We start from the raw sequence: 20,984 nt of genomic DNA on the forward strand, positions 1-20,984 counted from the left end.
ATTTGCTTGACTCCCAAATAGTATGAGATTTGTTTTGCTCAGATTCAGTGTTAAATCATTATAGAAAAACCAAGTCCTAAATTGATTTTCTAGTTCATTCAGAAGTTGTTCCAAGTTACTTCCACAATAACTTTGTATCATCTGCAAACAATATGACTTCTGTGTCTTTGCAGTTACTTCAAATCAAGACATGTTAACACAAACACCTTTACCCTCATTTATCTCTCATGGCCCTGGTGCCATCTGTCTGCATTGACTTGATAATTAATCAGAGGTAGCAGGGTGTGATACAGGAACTCTAAAAGACACATTAGCGTATGTTTAGTGGTCACTGGGTGAACTGGGTGCGTCTCGAATTCGTCTCGAATTCTGAATGAGCCAGAGGAGGCCAGATGTGTTGATGTGGATCGTTAGCCTTTCTTTTGTTGACCTTGGCTTATGTGGGTGTTTTAATTTCACTTTTCACACATTTAGAGGTGCTTATCAAAGAAGGGGGAAACTACCTTTTGCTATCTTATAAACTCAGTAATGTTCTCCACATGATTACAAAGATCTAAATTAGAGGTCTAAGTCATTATTTGTATGTAATATTGGTACAATTTGGCTTATTTTAAAACATTTAATAAATATCAGGTTTCAATACTAATAATACACATTTTGTTTAAAATATATTTAAAGAGCAGCTGTATTTGCTCTGATACATTTGAAATTATAAACTATTTGCACAAATCTCCTGATAATAGAAAATAAATTAATCATTGGTGCAAAAGATCAAACTGGTTTCTTGTCTGAAACAACCAGAGCAGGAAGTTAAATCAAAATCATCTAACACAGATCTAGTTGACATGAAAGCAGAACAATCTAAACTCATTAGATTTATTTGTTTGTTTTATTAAATAAATTCTTCACATTATATAGACCACCTTGTTTCGTTTTAAACACATGATTAACTATGCAGACCTTGATAAATTGACTTAATTTCACTTGTCACTTTCAGACTCAATTATTAAAGTTAATAAAGACAAAATGAGTGGTCAGCGGTCATTGTGATATTCTGTGCCACATTTGTGAATGGTTTGCATGAGTACAAAAACCATTTTTGCCTCAAAAAGCTGCTGTGGGGGTTTACACAGAGGTGTAACTGAACGGCTGCAGGTCAAATTAACGTGAAGATGTTTTTGCAAAAATGTTCTATGTGAGTGGAAAGTTCTTTGGGTGATCTAATACTGCGTTAATTGATGCAAACATGCAGTGAGTTCATTTCAGTAATTAGCTGCTAATTTTAGCTGCTAATTTTAGGCATTAAGTGTTTCATATTTTATAAAGTGTGAGGTGGAAAGATTTGGTAAAGCTCATTTTGCACTGCAGCTTTCTAACTGTACTTTTTTTTTTCAGACCTGAGAATCAGCATTTTAAAGAAATGTAAATGATGCCAGTTGGTAGAAACAACCTGACTGGTTGTAAAGCGAAGAAGAAGCTCAACCCCCCCCCCCCCCCCCCCCCCCCCACATTCCTGCCCACACCCACAAACCTCTTTAAAAGCCCAGGAGAATTGCTCTTAAGTCACCTTCCTGCTTGGTTTGGAGCTCTTTCATCAGAGATACTTTTTCCAGTTTTCCTCTTTTAATCACTGGGATTTCATGGAAGATTATGGGATGCACTTTTCTCCAGGTATGTACTCAGCATTGTTGACTGGTGAGCTAATATGAACAGAGTTGGCTAACCTCTAAGTCAACTTGTAAAAATACTCTTTTACTCTGTGTTGTAAGTCTTCATGGCAGAAGTCACCATTTCTCCCTCCACAGTTGAACAGAGTCCACTTTAAATTCTTTTTGGTTTTAAAGAATCTACAAATATCTGACTTATTTTTTTCTACTTTGTGGGAAACTTTTGTGTTTAAGATTCATTGTGTTGATGCTCAGTCATCAGGTAAGTAAATCCCTGAAGGTTGACTGGATGTAATGTTTTCAATGGGAGAAATGTTTTGTGACTTCTTCAGTCTGAGACCTTTTGGGATTTAAGACTCATCAATTTAACCTTTGTTAAGTTTTTCTGTTAGAAAGTCAGTCGTGCCAAAACATATCAGCAACTGACCCATGTGGACCATATAGACTTGTGCTTACTTGTCCTCTTGTCTCTTTACCCTCACAGACTCGTGGAGTTCAGGCAGCGGCCCTGAAGGGAGTCTTTCCCTGGAAGAACTCGCTACATGGGCGGAGACTGCTCTAAAAATGGAGATGAGCAAAAAAACCGCTGATACCTCTGAGGCTGTTTCCAGTTCAGTCTCAGAGCAGAAACAAGATTTTGCTGTCCCAAGAAGCCAGGATGGCAACATCACTGCCACTCTGCACCATCCCAGCACTGCTCCAGAGAAACCTAAAGGAAAGGCCCGGGTGGTGTTCACGGAGAGGCAGTTGAATATTCTTGTCCATCACTTTAATTTGAAACGTTACTATGAGCCAAGGGAGATGAAACAGCTGGCAGAGATGACAGGTCTGACCTACAGACAGGTGAGTGTTTTTCAACTTGTTAGAATCTAAGAAATTGAATTTTGGGTCCATTGTACTCATGAAATGTTTTCTGTTTTCTTCCGTCTTTAGGTAAAAACTTGGTTTCAAAACAGACGGAGTAAGTTTAGGAGGAGGTCACATCCTCAGCATGTGAATCAGGGCGTCCCACTTCATGTAAGTATCTCCTATTATTGAACAGAATTGTTTATGATTTGATTTTATGGTATTTTTAATTTGGTTGTTGTTTTGATCTGTGTTGTTCAGCACTTTGGTCTGCCTGGTGTGTTCTTAAAGTGCTATACAAATAAACGATGATGATGATGATTCTGTCATTATCTGGGGAATTGACTGTATTTAAAAAAGTGTAATGCCAATAATTTAAAACAACTATTCTCGTTTTACTGACAGTCCCCTTGTCCCCTTCAGTTTCAGGGAGAGAGACATCTCCTATTAGAGTATCTCCTATTATTAAAAAGCACTGTTTCTGATTCTGTCATTATCCGGGGAATTGATTGAAGTATTCTTGAAGTATTCTTATTTTACTGACAGTCCACCTGTCTGTGTTTCAGTTTCAGGGAGAGGGACAGCCCCCATTCAGGCAGCAGTACACCGAGCACCAGGAGGTAAACCCAATCCCAAATGGTGGAAACCATCAGGGCCCCTATCATCATGCTGTGGACAGTTTTGCTCCTGGACCTCAGTGGACCTTCCCCAACTCGCCCCAGACATTTGGCTGGTCGATGCCACCAGACAACGGCCAGCATGAATTTAACCCTGCTGCTGGTATGAATGTACATGAAGAATACTATATCCCTTTTGTATGAGAAACTGTAAATAAAATATTTACACCCATTCAAAACTGAACTTTCTCAGCCCCTCCCCCTCTTTATTTATAGAGTTTTTACATGTAAGTTGACATATCAGGCCCAATAAAGAGGGTACCACAGACACAAAGATATATCTCAATACAGATTAGGCCGTTAAAGTTAAATAAATAAATAAATAAATAAATAAAATAAAATAAAATAAAATAAAAATGAAGGAAAAAGTGGGAAAAACACACACAGAGAACAAAACAAAAGAAGCAAAGAAAAAAAGAACAAACAAAAACAAACAAACAAAAAAACACTCCCCCCAGAACCAGAACAAAAGAAAACCCCATGGTACTAAAGTTTAGTCTGTTGGAAGTGTTTTCAATGAACTGAAGTAAATAATAAAAGGCTGCCACATCTGTGAGAACTTATTAACATTTCCTCTGAGTCTGAATTTTATTTTCTCCATTTTTAAAAAGAACATAACATCTTCCAGCCAACGTGATCGGGCTGGAAGGTGATGAGCTTTCCAAGACAGCAAAATTCTACGTCGTGCCAGCAGTGAAGTGAACATAACATCCAGCTGTTTATGACTAAGGTTTAGGGTGGCATCTTCAGAAACACCAAACTAGTGGGCATGGTTGGAGTGTAACGCTCAAAACATGAGAGAGCACTTCAAAATAAAAAGTCCAGTATAACTTAAGTGTCGGGAAGGCAAAAAACAGGCGTTGCATCTGTTGCACAGGTCAGGAATGCTGGGGTATATTTTAGATAATCTAGATGTGTAATCTGTATACCGTCTTAAACTGAATAAGGGAGTCTTGCACATGAGGCTGAAGTATGAATTTTGTCAATTATTTTGTCCCAGTAACCTTCCCCAAACGTAAGACCCAGTTCCTTTTCCCAACTCAAAGCAATTATTTGGTTGAGTAATTGCTCGAAGCCATAATTAAAATATATACTTGTGATATTAGAGCCTTACTGTGAGGCTTCAACTGGAATAAGTCTTCCCACCAAGGCTTGAGAAGCTGACTTGGAAACTCTGGCAAGATAGAAGATGCACAGTGTCTTATTTGAAAGTAGCAGAACAAATGATACGAGGGCAAATCATACAAAGAACAAAGGTCACTGAAGCTGAGAAAAATGTTATCTTTAAAAAAGTCATAAAAACATTTGATACCTTTTCTTGCGCATATGCAAAAGGAGGAGTCCACCAGCGATGGGGGGAAAAGGTGGTTGTTGCAGATTAGGGTCAGAGCAGAAGCAGAGACTGAATTGAAGTGATGCCGGAACTGATACCATATTTTTAGAGAGCCAATTAGAACAGGGTTGTCTGTGAATCGTAACAGGGAAACAGGAAGGGATGAAAATAATAGTGCCAAGAAGTGATACAGGAAGGTTTACCCTTCTTTGAAAAGACAACTTTACATAGGTCAGCAAAGGGTTAAATTTTACTGCTTGCAAAGCTTTAAATGAACTGGTAATATGCACTTTAAAGCCTGAAGAAGCTAGTTAGAAATCAAAATCGGTTTGTCTAAGCTCTTGTGCAGCTGGGTTTATGGGAAAACATTCACTTTTTTATATATTAATCTTGTACCCAGAGAAAGAGCCAAAATGTAGAAGTATTTGCATTATAGAGGATAAATGAATTGTTGGATTTGTAACATATAATAATAAGTCACCTGCATATAAAGCAACCCTATGTTCCGTACCACCACGAATAACCCCTTGAAACAGAGGCAAGGTTCTGAGAGCCACAGAGAGAGGCTCTATTGCTAAAGTGAAAAGTAAAGGTGAGAGTAAAATACTCCGAAATCAGTGTTAGTACAAACAGATGCCAGTGGCGTAGTATATAAAAGATAAATCCAAGATATAAAATTGTTACCAAAACCAAATTTCCTCAAGACTGCAAAAAGATACCCCGATTCCACTCAATCGAATGCTTTTCCAGCATCCAATGAGATCACCACCTCAGGGACGGTGCTATGATTTTTGGAGTATATTATATTAAGAAGGGACCGTATATTAAAAAAGGAATGTCTTCCTTTAATAAAGCCTGACTGTTCGTCTGATATAATAGAAGGGAGAACTCTTTCCAAATGGGTTGCTAGCAGTTTGGATAAGATTTTAAAGTCTACATTAAGAAGGCTTATTGGTCGATAGGAGCTACAACAGGTAGGATCCTTTCCTTCTTTATGCAGTAATGAGACAGAAGCCCGTCTTAGTGTCTGAGGGAGAGAGCCTTGTTTCAGTGACTACTCAAAAACCGACAACAGCAAAGGGGCCAGTTTTCTTTTTATAAAATTCGGGGGGGGGGGGGGGGGGTGCACTTATGAGGATCAGGGAACTTTCCAGACTGTAAGGATGTGATTGATGACGTAACCTCATGTAAAGTGAGGGTAGCGTCATTGTCTGCTGCTGTTGAGGTTGCGATTGTAGGGGTGTCCAATTTGTTAAGAAACTGGTTCACTAAGACAACTGGGTTATTCATGAGGGTCCCTACAACAATTAGATATCGTCCATTTTTGTCAGCAATCAATTTAGTAAGAGAAAAATGTATTTTATTCCTAAGTAAGATTGCCACTCCTCTGGCTCTACTATCTATGTCTGAGTGAAACATATGACCTATCCATGGAGGTTTAAGTCAATTATGATCTTTGACTCACAAATGAGTCTGCTGGAGAAAAACAACATCTCCATTGAGATGTTTTAAGTGACTGAGAACCCGAGATCTCTTTACCGGACCGTTCAAGCCTTTCACAATCCAAGACAAAAATCTAATAGTACTATCGTTGGTGCTATAACCAGCCATATATATGTTTTACTGAAATATGGTTTATGACAAAATGACCATACATGGGAACCCCCCAGCCAAGGCAAACAAAAACAGGAAAAATAACTCAGGGTGTAACAACCACATCTGTGAGCCATAGTTCCCCCCACCCACTTCTGTCCCATTTCTGAACTAAGGTGACCACAGTATATCCCCAACAACTTCAACATCCTAGCCCAAACTCCTGCTACCTAGAAACTGCATACAACCTTAACTTTGGAGTAATAAGTATATATCCCATCATAAATCAAACCTTCTAGGGATCAGTGAACATTAATTCAAAATATTACCAAAGAAACATAAGAACTAGGTGTTAAGACGGTGACAACTAGTATACCATGAAATAACAGAAACATATAGTGCTTGCCTGTCTTCTCTGTAATTGTCCGATTGCCTGTAAGTCAGCAAGGATTGATGGAATTGATGGACTCGTCAGATCCTGAGTGATTACAGCCGGATTGGCGTCCTTGCGGTGGTGCCGTAATGTTTGGTGATAAGAAAAAATTCCAAATAATTCTGGCTATAGATTTTGTTTGGGCAAACAAAGGTACTAATAATTGACATCAAAGAGAGACAAAATGGCAAAGATGAAGAAAGTCGAAGAAGATCTGGAAGAGATTAAGCATTCACTTAATTCGTTGACGTCGGAAATTGAAAAAGTAAATAAGCAACAAGGAATATTAATGTCGATGATGGAGCAAATCAAAGAACTAAAAGATCTGGTCAAGGAGAAAGATAAGACAATCCATTTTTTGGAAAGGAAGGTGGACGACCTAGAACAGCAGGCTCGACTCGAGGAAATGGTCATTACAGGTCTGGAAACTAAACACAGAACATATGCGAGAGTTACCGAATCTGGGACTGGTGCAAAACGAGGAGAGGACGTGCCCCCGATGGAGGAGCTACAATCGTTGGAACGGCAGGTTGTGGAATTCTTTTCGAGTAAAAATCTTCCCCTGCATAGTAACAATATATCTGCATGCTATACTCTTCCTAGAAGGCACAAAAATGCTCCTCCAGCAATTGTAGTGAGATTTGTTAATCGAAAACACAAAGTAGAATTGCTGAGACGGTCCAGCCTTTTGAAAGGAAGTGGAGTATATCTGAATGAACATCTTACAAAAAGAAATGCAGATATTGCAAGACAAGCTCGTATTTTACGGAAGGAGAAAAAGATTCAAGCAACCTGGACCAGGAATTGCAAAGTGATGATTAAACTGAATGGAACACCAGAAGAAGCCAAGGTTGTAACGATTAAGGAACTTGAGGAATTGGACAATTATACGTGATAATATGATTAAGATAGACAAATGGTTGCGACCAATTATGGCTATAACTAGTTTATTTTTGGCAAGGTCAAATGCTACCTCGGGAGGAAAAGGACAAAAGGAAATTGTAAAATTGGATATGGAAGATAACAAGATCAACGGACTTTAAAATATGTTGATAAATGAATGTGAGATTGTTTAGGATCTTTTCTTTCCTTTTTCAGTTTTTTTTTTTCTCCTTCTTTTCTCTTTTTTTGTTTCTTTCTCTTTTTTATGAGGTAATAGATAGCGCTAGAATAATTTATGCATTATGTTTGACGACACAGATTATAAATCATATGATTTTGAAGTAGGTATTGACCCTGAAAGGAATGTGCTTAATACAATTAATGTCACATGTGATTATTTTACAGAGGAGCAATTCAGGGATAAGGTTGATATAGCCAATACATTTTCTTTAATTCATATTAACTGCAGAAGTCTTTATAGAAGTTTTGCTTCGATTGAAGATTTTCTGTATAGTCTGAGAGGCAAGTTTCAAATAATTGCTCTGTCTGAAACATGGTTAGATGAGAATAAGGGTTGTAATTTTTGTATTGAAGGATACGATTTGTACTTTGTGAATAGAATTAAGACAAAGGCAGGAGGGGTGGCACTTTTCGTTAATTGTGATTTGAAATGTAAAAAAGTTGAATGTATGTCTGTTGTTATGGATGATTTAATGGAGTCTGTGACAGTAGAATTGGATATAGAAAAGAGAAGTAATATAATTGTAACGTGTATATATAGGAAACCGGGATCACAGATTGAGTTATTTACAGAAGTAGTAGAAAATTTATTGAGTAAGGTTAAGGGAAATAAGACTGTATGTTTGTGTGGTGATTACAATATTGATCTTTGTAAAGTGACAAATGATAAGGCTTCGTCAGAGTTTTTTGAATTATTATATGGTAAAGGATTTTATCCTTTAATTATAAAGCCGAGTAGAATAACGGATAAATCAGAAACACTAATTGATCATATTTTTATTAATAGTTTGGAGAATAATATTGAAAGTGGCCTCATCATAAATGATATAAGCGATCATCTACCAGTCTTTTTTATTTTCGATTTAAATATGAAAAGAAAGAAAGAAGCTAGTTTTGTGAGTTATAGAAGGTTAAGAAATGATGAAGCAATTAATAGGTTTAGACAAGATCTCATGGAAACGGACTGGAAGGAGGTTTATGTTAATGAGGTCAACATTGCATACGGAGTATTTCTAAATATATATTTGGCCTTGTATGATAAACATTGTCCATTGATATCATTTAAGCATAAGAAAAAGAATATAAATATGAAACCTTGGATAACTAAGGGTCTTGCAAATGCGTGTAAAAAGAAAAATAATTTATATAGGGAGTATATAATATATAGAACTAAAAATGCGGAAATGAAATATAAACTATATAAAAATAAGTTGGTATTAATATTGAGGAAAGCTAAGAAAGATTACTATAATAAAGTTTTTCAGGAAAACAAAAATAATATTAAGGGCATTTGGAATATTTTTAAAGAGGTATTGGGTAATAAGAACACACCCATAGTTCGGCCTAATTATTTTATTAATAATAATCAAGTTGTTAAAGATAAGACCGAAGTAGCAAACGAATTCAATTCTTTTTTTGTAAATGTTGGACCTACTTTAGCAAATCTAATCAGGAAAAATGATGATCCAGGAGATGAGGAAGCCTGGATAGGTGATAATAGAATGGTTAATTCCATATTCTTAGCCGATACTACCATAAAAGAAATAGTAGCAATCGTAAAAAATTGTAAAAATAAAAAATCTACTGATTGTGAAGGTATAGACATGGTCATAATTAAAAAGACAATAGATTGTATAAGTACTCCTCTTTGTTATATTTTTAATCTTTCGCTACAGTCAGGAGTATTCCCTGACAGAATGAAAGTGGCAAAAGTAATACCATTATATAAATCAGGAGATAAGCATAGTTTTAATAATTATAGGCCAGTGTCTCTTTTATCACAGTTTTCAAAATTGCTAGAAAAACTCTTTGCACAAAGACTTGATAGTTTTATTGAAAAATATCAACTAATACATGAAAACCAATTTGGATTTCGTAAAAATAGGTCAACGGCATTAGCGTTGTTGACTTTTATTGAAGATATTTCATCTGCAACACATAATAATAAATACACAGTGGGAGTATTTGTTGATTTAAAAAAAGCTTTTGATACGATACAACATTCTATTTTGATTTCTAAATTGTATAACCATGGAGTGAGAGGAGTAGCATTGAATTGGTTAATGAGTTATTTAGAGAATAGGTTGCAATATGTTTATTATTTTGGCAATACTTCTGAAAGACTGAAGATTGTATGTGGTGTTCCTCAAGGTTCTATTTTGGGACCTAAACTCTTTAATTTATATATTAATGATATTTGTGACGTATCTAAAAGGTTAAATTCGATTTTATTTGCAGATGACACAAATTTTTATTGCTCTGGAGAGAATTTGAAAGACTTGGTTGAAATTATGACTTCTGAGATGTTAAGAATAAAAAAATGGTTTGATGTAAATAAATTATCTTTGAATCTGACAAAAACGAAATATATGATATTTGGCAATCGTGTAAAGGAGGATAAAGTCATTATGTTTATAGAGGAAGAATTGATTGAAAGAGTTACTGAATTTCGTTTTTTGGGTGTAATAGTGGATGAGAATTTGACATGGAAATCTCATATTGAACATATTAGAAAGAAAATGGTCAAAAGTATTTATATTTTGGGTAGTATAAGAGATTTATTAAATTATAAAACAATGCGTATTTTATATTTTTCTTTGTTTTTTTCATATATCAACTATTGTGTTGAAGTTTGGGGGAATACATATGAGAATACCATAAAACCTTTAAACCTATTACAGAAGAAAGTTATACGAATAATTCATAATGTTAAATATAGAGAACATACAAACAAATTATTTATAGAATCAAAATTATTAAAATTAGGAGATTTAGTGAAATTACGGACATTATTAATTATGTTTAAGGCTAAAAATAATATTTTGCCTTTTAAGTTACAAAGAGTATTTTTGATGTGTTCAAGGGGAGAAGAGAATAGAAGGAAATTTTATTTTAAACATCAGTTAGCCAGGACTACACAAAGATTAATGAGCACAACGGTTAGGGGTATAAGACTGTGGAATTCACTTCATTATAATTTAAAGAATTGTATAAATTTACAATGTTTTAAAAAGTGTTATATGTTTAAAACGATAACTCAGTATGAAGAATGCGAATGAATGTGATGTTGGTTTGGGATTCGACCGGAGAGAAATGTCAATATTAGTTTGTTCCTGTTTCTCTTTTTTGAGAGGATTTCTCCTGCTTTTGAAAATACCCTTTCACAGGGCACAGATGAAGCAGGGGTTGCAAGAAAAACCACAGCAAGTTTATACAAGTTTGGATAAAGAAATTTGTGTCCAGCCCAGTACTCCAGCGGATTCTCCAGTCTGCCGATATTTGGTTCATGGAGGTATTTCTGCACTTCAGCTGTCGCATCAGCAGAAGCATTTGGGGTCTTTGTCTCCAGAACAGTGGTGTCCAAACAATGCCACAGTTTGCTACCAAACAGAATGTAAGTAACTAAATACAATATAATAATCGAAATGAGCTCATATACCTTGAGTCACAGGCTGAGAAGCTTTTGATGATGAGGCTGCTGCTGATGAGGCTGCTGATAAGGGAGCCAAGTGCTGCACAAAAGCAGCACATTCAAAAATAAGTCTCTTCTCAGCATCCATTGCTTTATTTAGGCTAAAGAAGCCTATTTTTTTGAACCTTGGATCCAGCAATGTTGCCAGTGACATGATGCTCATTGACTGCAATGTGTAGAGCGTCTCCTTTAATTGTCTCCTTAGATTCCCAACCACGGTGGAGCTCTCTGGAGTTCGGACAACTCCCATTTCCTCTTCATGTAGTGCATGGTGCAACATTGTTAGAAGTGGAATTACTTTGGATCCAGACACTCGCTTTTCCTCTGACAGCTCAGTGGTGGCATCATTAAATGGGGAGAGTATTTTAAGCCATTCTGCCATAAGGTCATACTGTTCAGAGGATAGTTGGCAAATATCAGTGTGCAGGCCAGCTAACGATGCTCCAATAGCTTCCCTGAGTTCATGAACACGTTGAAGCATTTGGAATGTGTTGTTCCAACGTGTATCCACCTCTTGAATTAACTTCAGTGCAGGCTGTTTTGACCATGTATGTGCCACACAATTACTGTGACGCAAACGAAGCTCCTTAGCACAAGCACCCATGTTTGCTGCTCCATCAGTCACATAACATCTAACTTTGTCTGTAATGCCCCACTCTGACATGAGCGATGCTGTTACTTGTGACAAATTGATAGCAGTATGAGCTTGAGGGAAGTGCTAAACACCTAACACTACAGAATGCAATGCAGTCAATGAAATGGCAGCTGACGGCTAGGTAAGCCTCTGTGATAATGGAGGTCCACATATCAGATGTCAAACTAACTGCAGAAACCTTGGCCACAGTCAGTTTTTCTTTTTGTTTGGACTCTTTGTATCTTTGGTCCACCATAGCTTTTCAAGCCTAAACAAATGAAAGTAAAGTACTTAATATGGAAATAAAGGCAAAATGGAAACATGCTTCATATTTTAAGATACACACCTGTCTTGTGGGGAGAACATAGTTAGGGTTCAAAACTTTAACAAGCTTCCTAAACCCACTGTCCTCCACAATAGTGAAGGGCTGGGAATCCTCTATCACCATGTTGACCAAGGCCTCATCCACATCATTCCTCTCCCCTGATACAACAAAAAAACATTAAGAAATTACATATATCAGTAAATACAAACCAAATATTAATGAATTACATGGGGAATACAAATTTCTTTTCTTTTTTTATTTAACCTTTATTTAACCAGGAATGTCCCGTTGAGATCAAAAACCTCTTTTTCAAGGGAGTCCTGGCCAAGAGGCAGCACATTTCAAAACAAATACATACGAACAAACAAAGTTAAAATTACACAAAACAATTACACATTATTGAGGCAGTCTGTAGGCCTTTCAGTCAGTTTCCAGTCTTTCTGTAACAGGTTCCACGAAAAAGGCGCAGAGTGGACAAAGGCTTTCTTACCCAGCTCTGTGCGGACAAGGGGAACAGACAGCAGCAGCTGATCATTTGAACGCAAGGAGTAAGAACCACTATTTGTCCTTGTGACCAAAGTACAAATATAAGGAGGCAGCAATCCAAGCATAGCTTTGTAAATAAAAGTGTACCAATGCCCCTGTCTTCTAATGGTCAAAGAAGGCCATTTTACTCTTAAGTACAAGTTACAGTGATGGGTCAGATATCTACAGTTGGTAATAAACCTCAAGGAAGCATGATACATCGTGTCCAACATTAGAAGACATGAAGAAGAAGCGTTCATATACAGAATGTCACCATAATCTAACACAGATAAAAAGGTTGCAGTGACAAGACGTTTTTTTACTGCAAAAGAAAAACACTGTTTATTACGGAAGAAAAAACGAAGTTTAAGTCTCAGTTTCTTTACAAGTCTCTCTATATGTGGTTTAAAGGTGAAGGAGTCATCAATCCAGACACCAAAGTATTTATATTCATGAACTATCTCTATGACATTTCCTTCAAGGGTGGACACCACTGGAATAGGCTCCGGGACCTTCTTTGACTTAGAAAACAACATTAGCTTAGTCTTGTCAGCATTGAGAACTAATTTTAGCTGAATAAGTGAATGCTGGAAAGCAACAAAGGCTTTCTGTAGGGTTTCAATGGCCTGAGCAAGAGATGATCCATAACAGTAAATAACTGTGTCGTCAGCATAAAAATGCAAATTTGTGTCTGAGACATTTTGACCCAAGTCATTGATATATAAAAGGAACAGAAGGGGACCCAAAACTGAGCCCTGTGGCACCCCCTTGTGGACAGCAACAAATTTAGAACAAAGACCTTCAAGTTTAATGCACTGGGTTCTATTATTCAGATAATTTGAGAACCACGCTATTGCATGTTCTGACAATCCAAGGCTGAGTAGTCTGTTTTTTAGGACAGCTAACAACAGGCATCTGCTGTGATGTTCACAATTCTGATGCTGTCTCACATGTATCAGTACTGATAAATGATCAGAATTATAATATTCCTGACTGCCTGAGGCTAAATTGAACCAAATCAGGACTTTGAGAACCGGAATCGAATGGATTATATCAGTAATGATACCCAGCCCTAGTGAGCAGCGTAGGCCCGACAGAAGTGGATGTAGCTGTGGGTAATAAGAAAAGATGAAAACAACTATTGATAACTTTTTTGTTAATATAAGGCCTGATCCGTCTGAAATTCATAGCCAGTGCTCTGACACGGTGCCATCAATCTTTGAATGCTGAAAAAGCACAGTATCCAGAAAACACATTATATGTTGCAATAAATGCACTGCCCAAATGTCCCCTCTCCCCACTGCCTTTCAGCAGCATGCAGTACAGTTAGTTAATAATTTAGAAATGAATGTTGTCTGTATGGACTGCAATTCCCCCCCAAAAAAGTGCACATGTAGCACTGCGGTGTTAAGCGATGCGGTTGAAAAATTTGAGTGTGCCTAACTTTTGTGCCGGTGTGCGTAAATTTTTCAAGTTAGGCACACTGGTGTGCCCATGGCAAAAAGTTAGTCTAGAGCCCTGCCAATAGCTGTAGAAAATGCTAACATTGTTATCTTTTTACAAAAAGAAATGCTAAACATGAGGTTTTTGGACAAAGTTTGTGTTCTCCATTCTTTAAGCACTGTTTCGAGCACCATTTAAGCACCGGCACAGTTTCAAAAGTACCGGTTTGGCACTAAACGATACCCATCCCTACGTAACAGTAGCTACAGTCATCTTTATGCTGTTGAGGCTAAAACTTGATGCTACGAGCTCAATCATCATTGCTAGAAGGCATCATTTAGAATATCTAGTAATAAAGGAGCATTAACTGTTAGCAAGGCTCTCTGCTTTCTCTGTAAAAACTTGCACTGTGGGGGGCACTAGCGAGCCAGCAATGGAGTAGGACGTGTTTCTGAAGGCTCCCGCTAACAGAGTTTCAGAAATAGTTTTTTTTCAACCTACAAAGTCTCATTTTATGTCACAGGGGAAGCTAACAGTTTTATATACTATATTAAAGCTTCACTCGAGACAAAATGGCATCGAACCTAAGGAAATACAAGTACACCGGAGGAACTGCGGCTAGGCCCGGCGCATCCTCGGGCGAGAATACCAATGGTGGCCCAAGGGCGGCGCCCGGCTCAGCGACCACTGAGGAACGGGCTCAGCAGAGCGATGGGCGCTTTGTGGACACTGATGCCCTGAAATTAGAGCTTCTTCAATCCATTAAAGATGATATCAGCGTGGTGTTAAAAGAAGAACTCAGGAATGCACTGAAAGAAGATTTTGATAACATTAGGGCTGACGTGCAAGAAGTGAGAAATGAGATTGCTAACAATACGGCGGCAGCGCGCGCTGAAATGGATGGAGTTAAGGCCACGGTGAAAGAAGTAGAGGACGGGCTGTCAATGTGGAGCGATGAGGTGGTCACCTTGCAATCTACGGTGAAGACTTTGAGGAAGGAGCTATCTGACCTGAAAGATAAATGTGATGACATGGAAGGCAGGATGCGGAGATCCAATATCCGTATCATGGGGGTCCCGGAGGGCCCGGATTCGAGCTCCACCACGGCCGTATCCGTGCTACTACGTGAAGCGCTGGGTATGGATAAAGATGTTATTGTCGACCGCTCACACAGGAGTCTGGCCCCGAGAAGGCCGGGTGGTAACCCGCGGGCCATCATAGCCAAGCTTCATTACTACCAGGACTGTGTGGAAATTCTACACCGTGCCAGGACCCAAGCTCCGCTGAGGTTCAATGGACAACCGATTGCAATATTCCCGGATTTTACGACCTCGGTGGCCCGAGCTCGGGCTGCTTTTACAGAAGTCCGGAAACTTCTCCGTGAGCAGGAAGGTATCCGTTTTGGGATCAGGTTCCCAGCGCGACTTTGTATCACGCACAACGGGGAGGAGAAAGAATTTCTGGATGCGGCGAAGGCAATGGAATATGTTAAAGAACATATTATCAACATTTGAGGAGGCTGCGCCTGTCGCTCTATGTGGGAGCGCCAGTGCTACGGTTGGTTGTCTCAGTTACGGCTGAGTGTATATGACTGTTTGTTGTAGCGTTCGCACGGTGATGAAAAGCTTGAAGAGACACTTCTTGTTCAGACATTTAAACTTATTTCATAAACACATTTTGGTTCATTTTATTTCATGGCAATACCATTGGGTTTAGAAAAGTTCTATACTTTGTTTGGATGTCGATATATGTATGTGTATATATATATTTTTTTTCTTTTTCTTTTTCTATTTTATTGACTATTTTTCTTTGTAGGATATGTTATGTCAAGCGGCCAGCGGGAGCCTAAGAGTCTGGCTTATAGTAACCCAAACAAGCACTAGGCTATATGTGTGGATCTGTTTGCAGGGGGTTTGGCAGTCACCATGTTCGATCTGGTGTAATTGCTCATTGTGTTCTTGGTTTGGGCTTCAGCCAGATATGTTTATTTTACTTATCAATGTGTTTTTTGTTTTTCCCTTTTTTCTTTTTCTTTTTTTTTTTCCTTCTTCTTCCTCCCCTCTCTTTCCTCTTCTATGCCTGTTGTGCATCTGGAGCTTTCATATTTTACTATTTGAGCAGGGATGAGCACAGCGCGATCATTTAGTGATCGGGTGGTAAATTTTGTAAGCTGGAATGTAAAATCACTCAACCATCCAGTCAAGCGGAAAAAGGTTATTACTCATTTACAACGACTTAGAACGGATATAGCATTTCTCCAGGAAACGCATCTGCGTACCTCTGATCATCTTCGAATCAAGTCTGGATGGGTAGGCCAGATATATCACTCTAAATTTAATTCTAAAGCTCGGGGGACAGCAATATTGATAAGCAAAACTTTACCATTTATAGCCACAACTGTAGATGAAGACCCTGCAGGCCGTTTTGTTGTAGTTGTAGGACATTTATATGGTTTCCCCTTGATTTTAGCGAATGTCTATGCCCCTAACTGGGACGATCATAGTTTTTTCACTAATGTCTTTGCACGGCTTCCCAACATGGCAACGCATAATATTATTCTTGGTGGGGACCTAAATTGCTCATTATTTGCTATGGACCGCAGCTCGCACAAATGCACGCCTATTTCAAAATCAGCACGTGTTATACAGCGTTTTCTTCATAACTACGGGTTAGCTGATGTATGGAGATTTCGTAACCCAACTTCAAGTCAATATTCTTTTTTTTCTAATGTCCATAAAACATATACTCGTATAGATTATTTCTTTCTGGACAAAAAACTCCTCCCTTTGGTGACAGACTGTGATTACAAGGCCATGGTGATTTCAGATCATTCACCTGTTGTTCTTTCACTGCGTATTCCCAATGCCTACTCCAATTATCGGCCATGGAGGTTCAACCCAGTATTGTTAGCAGACGAAGAGTTTGTTAATTATATTAGGTCTCAAATAGATTTCTTTCTTGCCATCAATCAAACTCCAGAGATGTCACCATCAACTGTTTGGGAATCTCTAAAAGCATATCTGAGAGGCCAGATAATCTCATTCTGTGCGAACAAAAGGAAGAGGGATACTGAGCAACTCTCTCTATTGGCTGACGAAATTACTAAACTAGACGCTGTATATAGCCATTCCCCTGACCCGGTATTATATAAACGTAGGCTGAAATTACAAACTGAATATAATCTTCTACCTACAAAACAGGCTGAGTATCTAATTTCGAAGTTGCGTAGCTACTCGTATGAGCATGGAGAAAAAACAGGCAAGCTGCTAGCTCATCAGCTACGACAAAGAACAGCTAATCAAGCTATCCCTGAGATCCGGAATGACCAGGGAATAAGATGCACGGATAACCAAGGTATAAATAATAGTTTTTTTAGATACTATCAGACTTTATACAGCTCCCCCCCGGCTAAGGATGACCTGGCTCTAGAAAATTTCTTTGAGAAACTTGATATCCCTTCCTTAGGAGAAGATGCGGCCACCAGTTTGGAGGAGCCCATTTCTGATGCTGAAATTGAAATGGCCATACGGAGTATGCAGTCTGGAAAATCACCTGGCCCCGACGGGTATCCTTCCGATTTTTTTAAGAAGTTTTCTAACCAATTGAATCCATTGTTAAAATCGACTTTTGAAGAATCTTTCCTCTCACAATCCTTGCCTCCAACAATGCGTCAGGCAGTGATCTCCCTAATTCTAAAAAAGGATAAGGATCATTTAGATTGTGGCTCATACCGTCCAATATCTCTGCTGAACACCGACACCAAAATCCTTGCTAAAGTGTTGGCCCGCCGTTTAGAGAAACATCTGCCCTCCATTATCTCACCTGATCAGACAGGCTTTATCAAAAACAGGTACTCGTTTTTTAATATTAGACGTTTATTAAATATAATCTATAGCCATGTCAAAGGTACTGTATTGGAAACTGTTATTTCACTTGATGCTGAGAAAGCGTTTGATCGGGTGAGATGGGACTTTCTTTTCCATACGCTTGAAAAATTTGGCCTCGGGAGTAATTTTGTATCCTGGATAAAAGTATTGTACTGTGACCCTGTAGCGGCCATTCGGACCAACAATAGTCTGTCCCCCTTTTTTCAGCTTCAGCGTGGCACACGACAGGGGTGCCCTTTGTCACCTCTCCTTTTTGCCATCGCAATTGAACCGCTAGCTATTGCTCTAAGACACTGTGTTGAGGTTGAGGGAATACGTCGTGGGGATATCGAGCATAAAGTCTCTCTTTATGCTGACGACATGCTCTTGTTTATTTCCAACCCTTCAAATAGCCTCCCTAAACTTTTAGATGTACTTAAGGAATTCAGGACAATTTCCGGATATAAGGTGAATTTCGGGAAAAGTGAGGCAATGCCTTTAGGTACAATAACCGGGGAACTTTCGTCTATTTTAGCACCTTTCAAGCTCAGCTATAACAAGTTCAAATACTTGGGCATTTGGATTACGCAGAATCATAGAGACTTGTATAAAACTAATTATCTTCCTTTATTGTCTAAACTAAAGGAGGATTTTGGAAAGTGGGAGTCCTTGCCTCTTTCGCTGGGTGGTAGATTAAATATCATTAAGATGACTATATTCCCTAAATTTCTATATCTTTTTCAGTGTCTTCCAATTTTTTTAACCAAGTCTTTTTTTAATAATCTAAATAGTCAAATCTCCTCCTTCATTTGGAACAAAAAACCACCTAGGCTGAAACAGAGTGTATTACAAAGACCGCGGAGCGCAGGAGGCTTGGCACTCCCAAATTTTCTGTTTTATTACTGGGCAGCTAATATAAGAGCATTATTGTACTGGATGAAAGACCATGATAATTTATCATCATCATGGGTAACACTGGAGCGGCTATCGGTGAGTCAATCCTCCCTGGTGTCTTTGCTGTGTGCCAGATTACCTCTGGCGAGACCGATCTCCAGCTTCACCACGAATCCTCTTGTTGTCCACTCACTGAAGTTATGGTATCAGCTCAGACGGCACTTTAAACAGACTGAACTCTCTCTTAATGCACCACCGCATAGACACTGCATGTTCTCCCCATCCTTATCGGACGAGGCATTTAACATATGGACAAAGCTTGGAATAACGTCAATGGCTGCTCTTTTCACAGACAATATCTTTTCCTCATTTGAACAGCTGGTGAACAAGTTCAAGATCCCTCAGTCACACTTTTTCAGGTATCTACAACTCAGGAATTTTGTTGCTTCTAATACTGACTGCTTTCCGTCCTGTCCACCACCATCCCTTTTGGATGATATTTTTGATTTTAAGCCAAATGCTAAGCGGGTTATAAGTGATGTTTATGAGCTGTTGAGTAATTTTAGGCTGTCCACATTGCAATCACTTAGGGAACGATGGGGAAGTGATCTTGGCCAACGGATTACAGATGAGACTTGGCACAAGATAATCAATAGTATTTCTTCATCATCTATTTGCCTTAAACATGTGGTGATTCAGTTCAAAGTTGTTCACCGTCTCCATTGGTCTAAAACTAGACTGAGCAAAATCAAGGATGGGTTTGACCCCACATGTGACCGGTGCAAACGAGAGCCTGCTTCCCTATTTCACATGTTCTGGGCGTGTCCAAAACTGGGTAGCTTTTGGAAAAGCATATTTGAAACCATATCCAACATATTTGGTGTTCCAATTGCACCCTGCCCGTTTATAGCTATTTTTGGAGTGACGCCTTGTGATGCCAGTCTTTCCAAATCACACTCTGATCTTCTGGCCTTCTGCACTCTTTTGGCCCGTAGAATGATATTATTGAAATGGAAAGAGCCACTTCCACCTGTATATGGGCAATGGGTTAAGGATGTCATGTACTATACTCAGCTGGAAAAGATCCGCTACACTGTAAAAGGTTCGGTTCGGCGGTTCTATGACACATGGCAACCTTTTCTTACTTACTTTGAAAGATTAAGTCCGGATACTGTTGCTTAATGTGCGTGTGAGTGGGGTTTTTTTTTTTTCTCTTGCTGTTGTTCATTTATTTTATTATTTACTTTGTATCTGTAACTTTATTTTATTTTATGTTATTTTGTCTCTCCTTTCCTCTCTGGCTGGGTTTTAGTTACACTGTTCTGGGGGGGTGGGGGCACAACTGTCTGTTAATTTTGCCATAATTGTTGTTGGAAGCAATTCTTTGTTCAATAAAAAGACCTTGATCAAAAAAAAAACAAAAAAACTTGCACTGTGAAGTCCAGGGTTGTTCACATTTCATGCAGTGCTGAAGACACTGGTGTTGCAATCATAATGTCCGTTGCCTGGTGGCATCGACCAGCCAAACAGGTGAGGTGAGTTGTGGAGGATCCATTGAGGTTCAGGCACAACATTGCCCACAGCATCAGGATAGTGGGCCTGATTATTTGCACCCATTCTCATGAAGTTGATGTCCAGTTGCTCGCTGAGTGAGGACGCTCCCTGAAACAGAATCACAGACAGATACACAGTCAGTAAAACCACAATAGATTTCTTCTTTGAAATTATAATCAATACATTTCATCAAATGAAATTAATTACCCAGGTAGTGACTGAATTGAAAACAGTTCTGTTTAATAATTGGAGATACTTACATGAAGCGGGACGCCCTGATTGAGATGCTAAGAATCTGGACTGAACACGGAATAAATTTAATGAGTACAATGTACCCAAAATTCAAAATGAATTCAGTTTCTAATGTTCTAGTAACTTCGAAAAAGATTCACCTGTTTGTAGGTCAGTGGACAAGAGTTTTTATCTGGCTGTCTGAGAACAGCCCCCCGGTCCTTCCTTTGAGCACCTTGGCCTTTGCTTCATTCTCTTCTAGCACTTGTTGCAGTGTGTTTCCCATTCTGGTTTCTCTGGACAGCAAAACTCTGTTCCTCCTCTATGACAGAGCAGGAAACTGCTTTAGCAGTCTCGAAGATGTTGTTC

The 20,984-nt window shown here is 38.6% G+C and overlaps 1 protein-coding gene across 1 annotated transcript; it reads left to right on the forward strand.

Annotated features, from left to right (window-relative positions):
- Positions 1 to 1,579: 1,579 nt before the first annotated feature.
- On the forward strand, positions 1,580 to 3,509 carry LOC145430922 (uncharacterized). The gene is made up of 4 exons (XM_080305958.1): positions 1,580 to 1,671; positions 2,152 to 2,510; positions 2,601 to 2,684; positions 3,080 to 3,509. Exons 1-4 carry the CDS (start codon positions 1,641 to 1,643, stop codon positions 3,332 to 3,334), a joined length of 729 nt encoding a protein of 242 aa, XP_080162084.1. The 5' UTR covers positions 1,580 to 1,640; the 3' UTR covers positions 3,335 to 3,509.
- Positions 3,510 to 20,984: the final 17,475 nt, after the last annotated feature.

The sequence above is a fragment of the Astatotilapia calliptera genome, chromosome 9, assembly GCF_964374335.1.
Source record: "Astatotilapia calliptera chromosome 9, fAstCal68.1, whole genome shotgun sequence".
Taxonomy (NCBI): Eukaryota; Metazoa; Chordata; class Actinopteri; order Cichliformes; family Cichlidae; genus Astatotilapia; species Astatotilapia calliptera.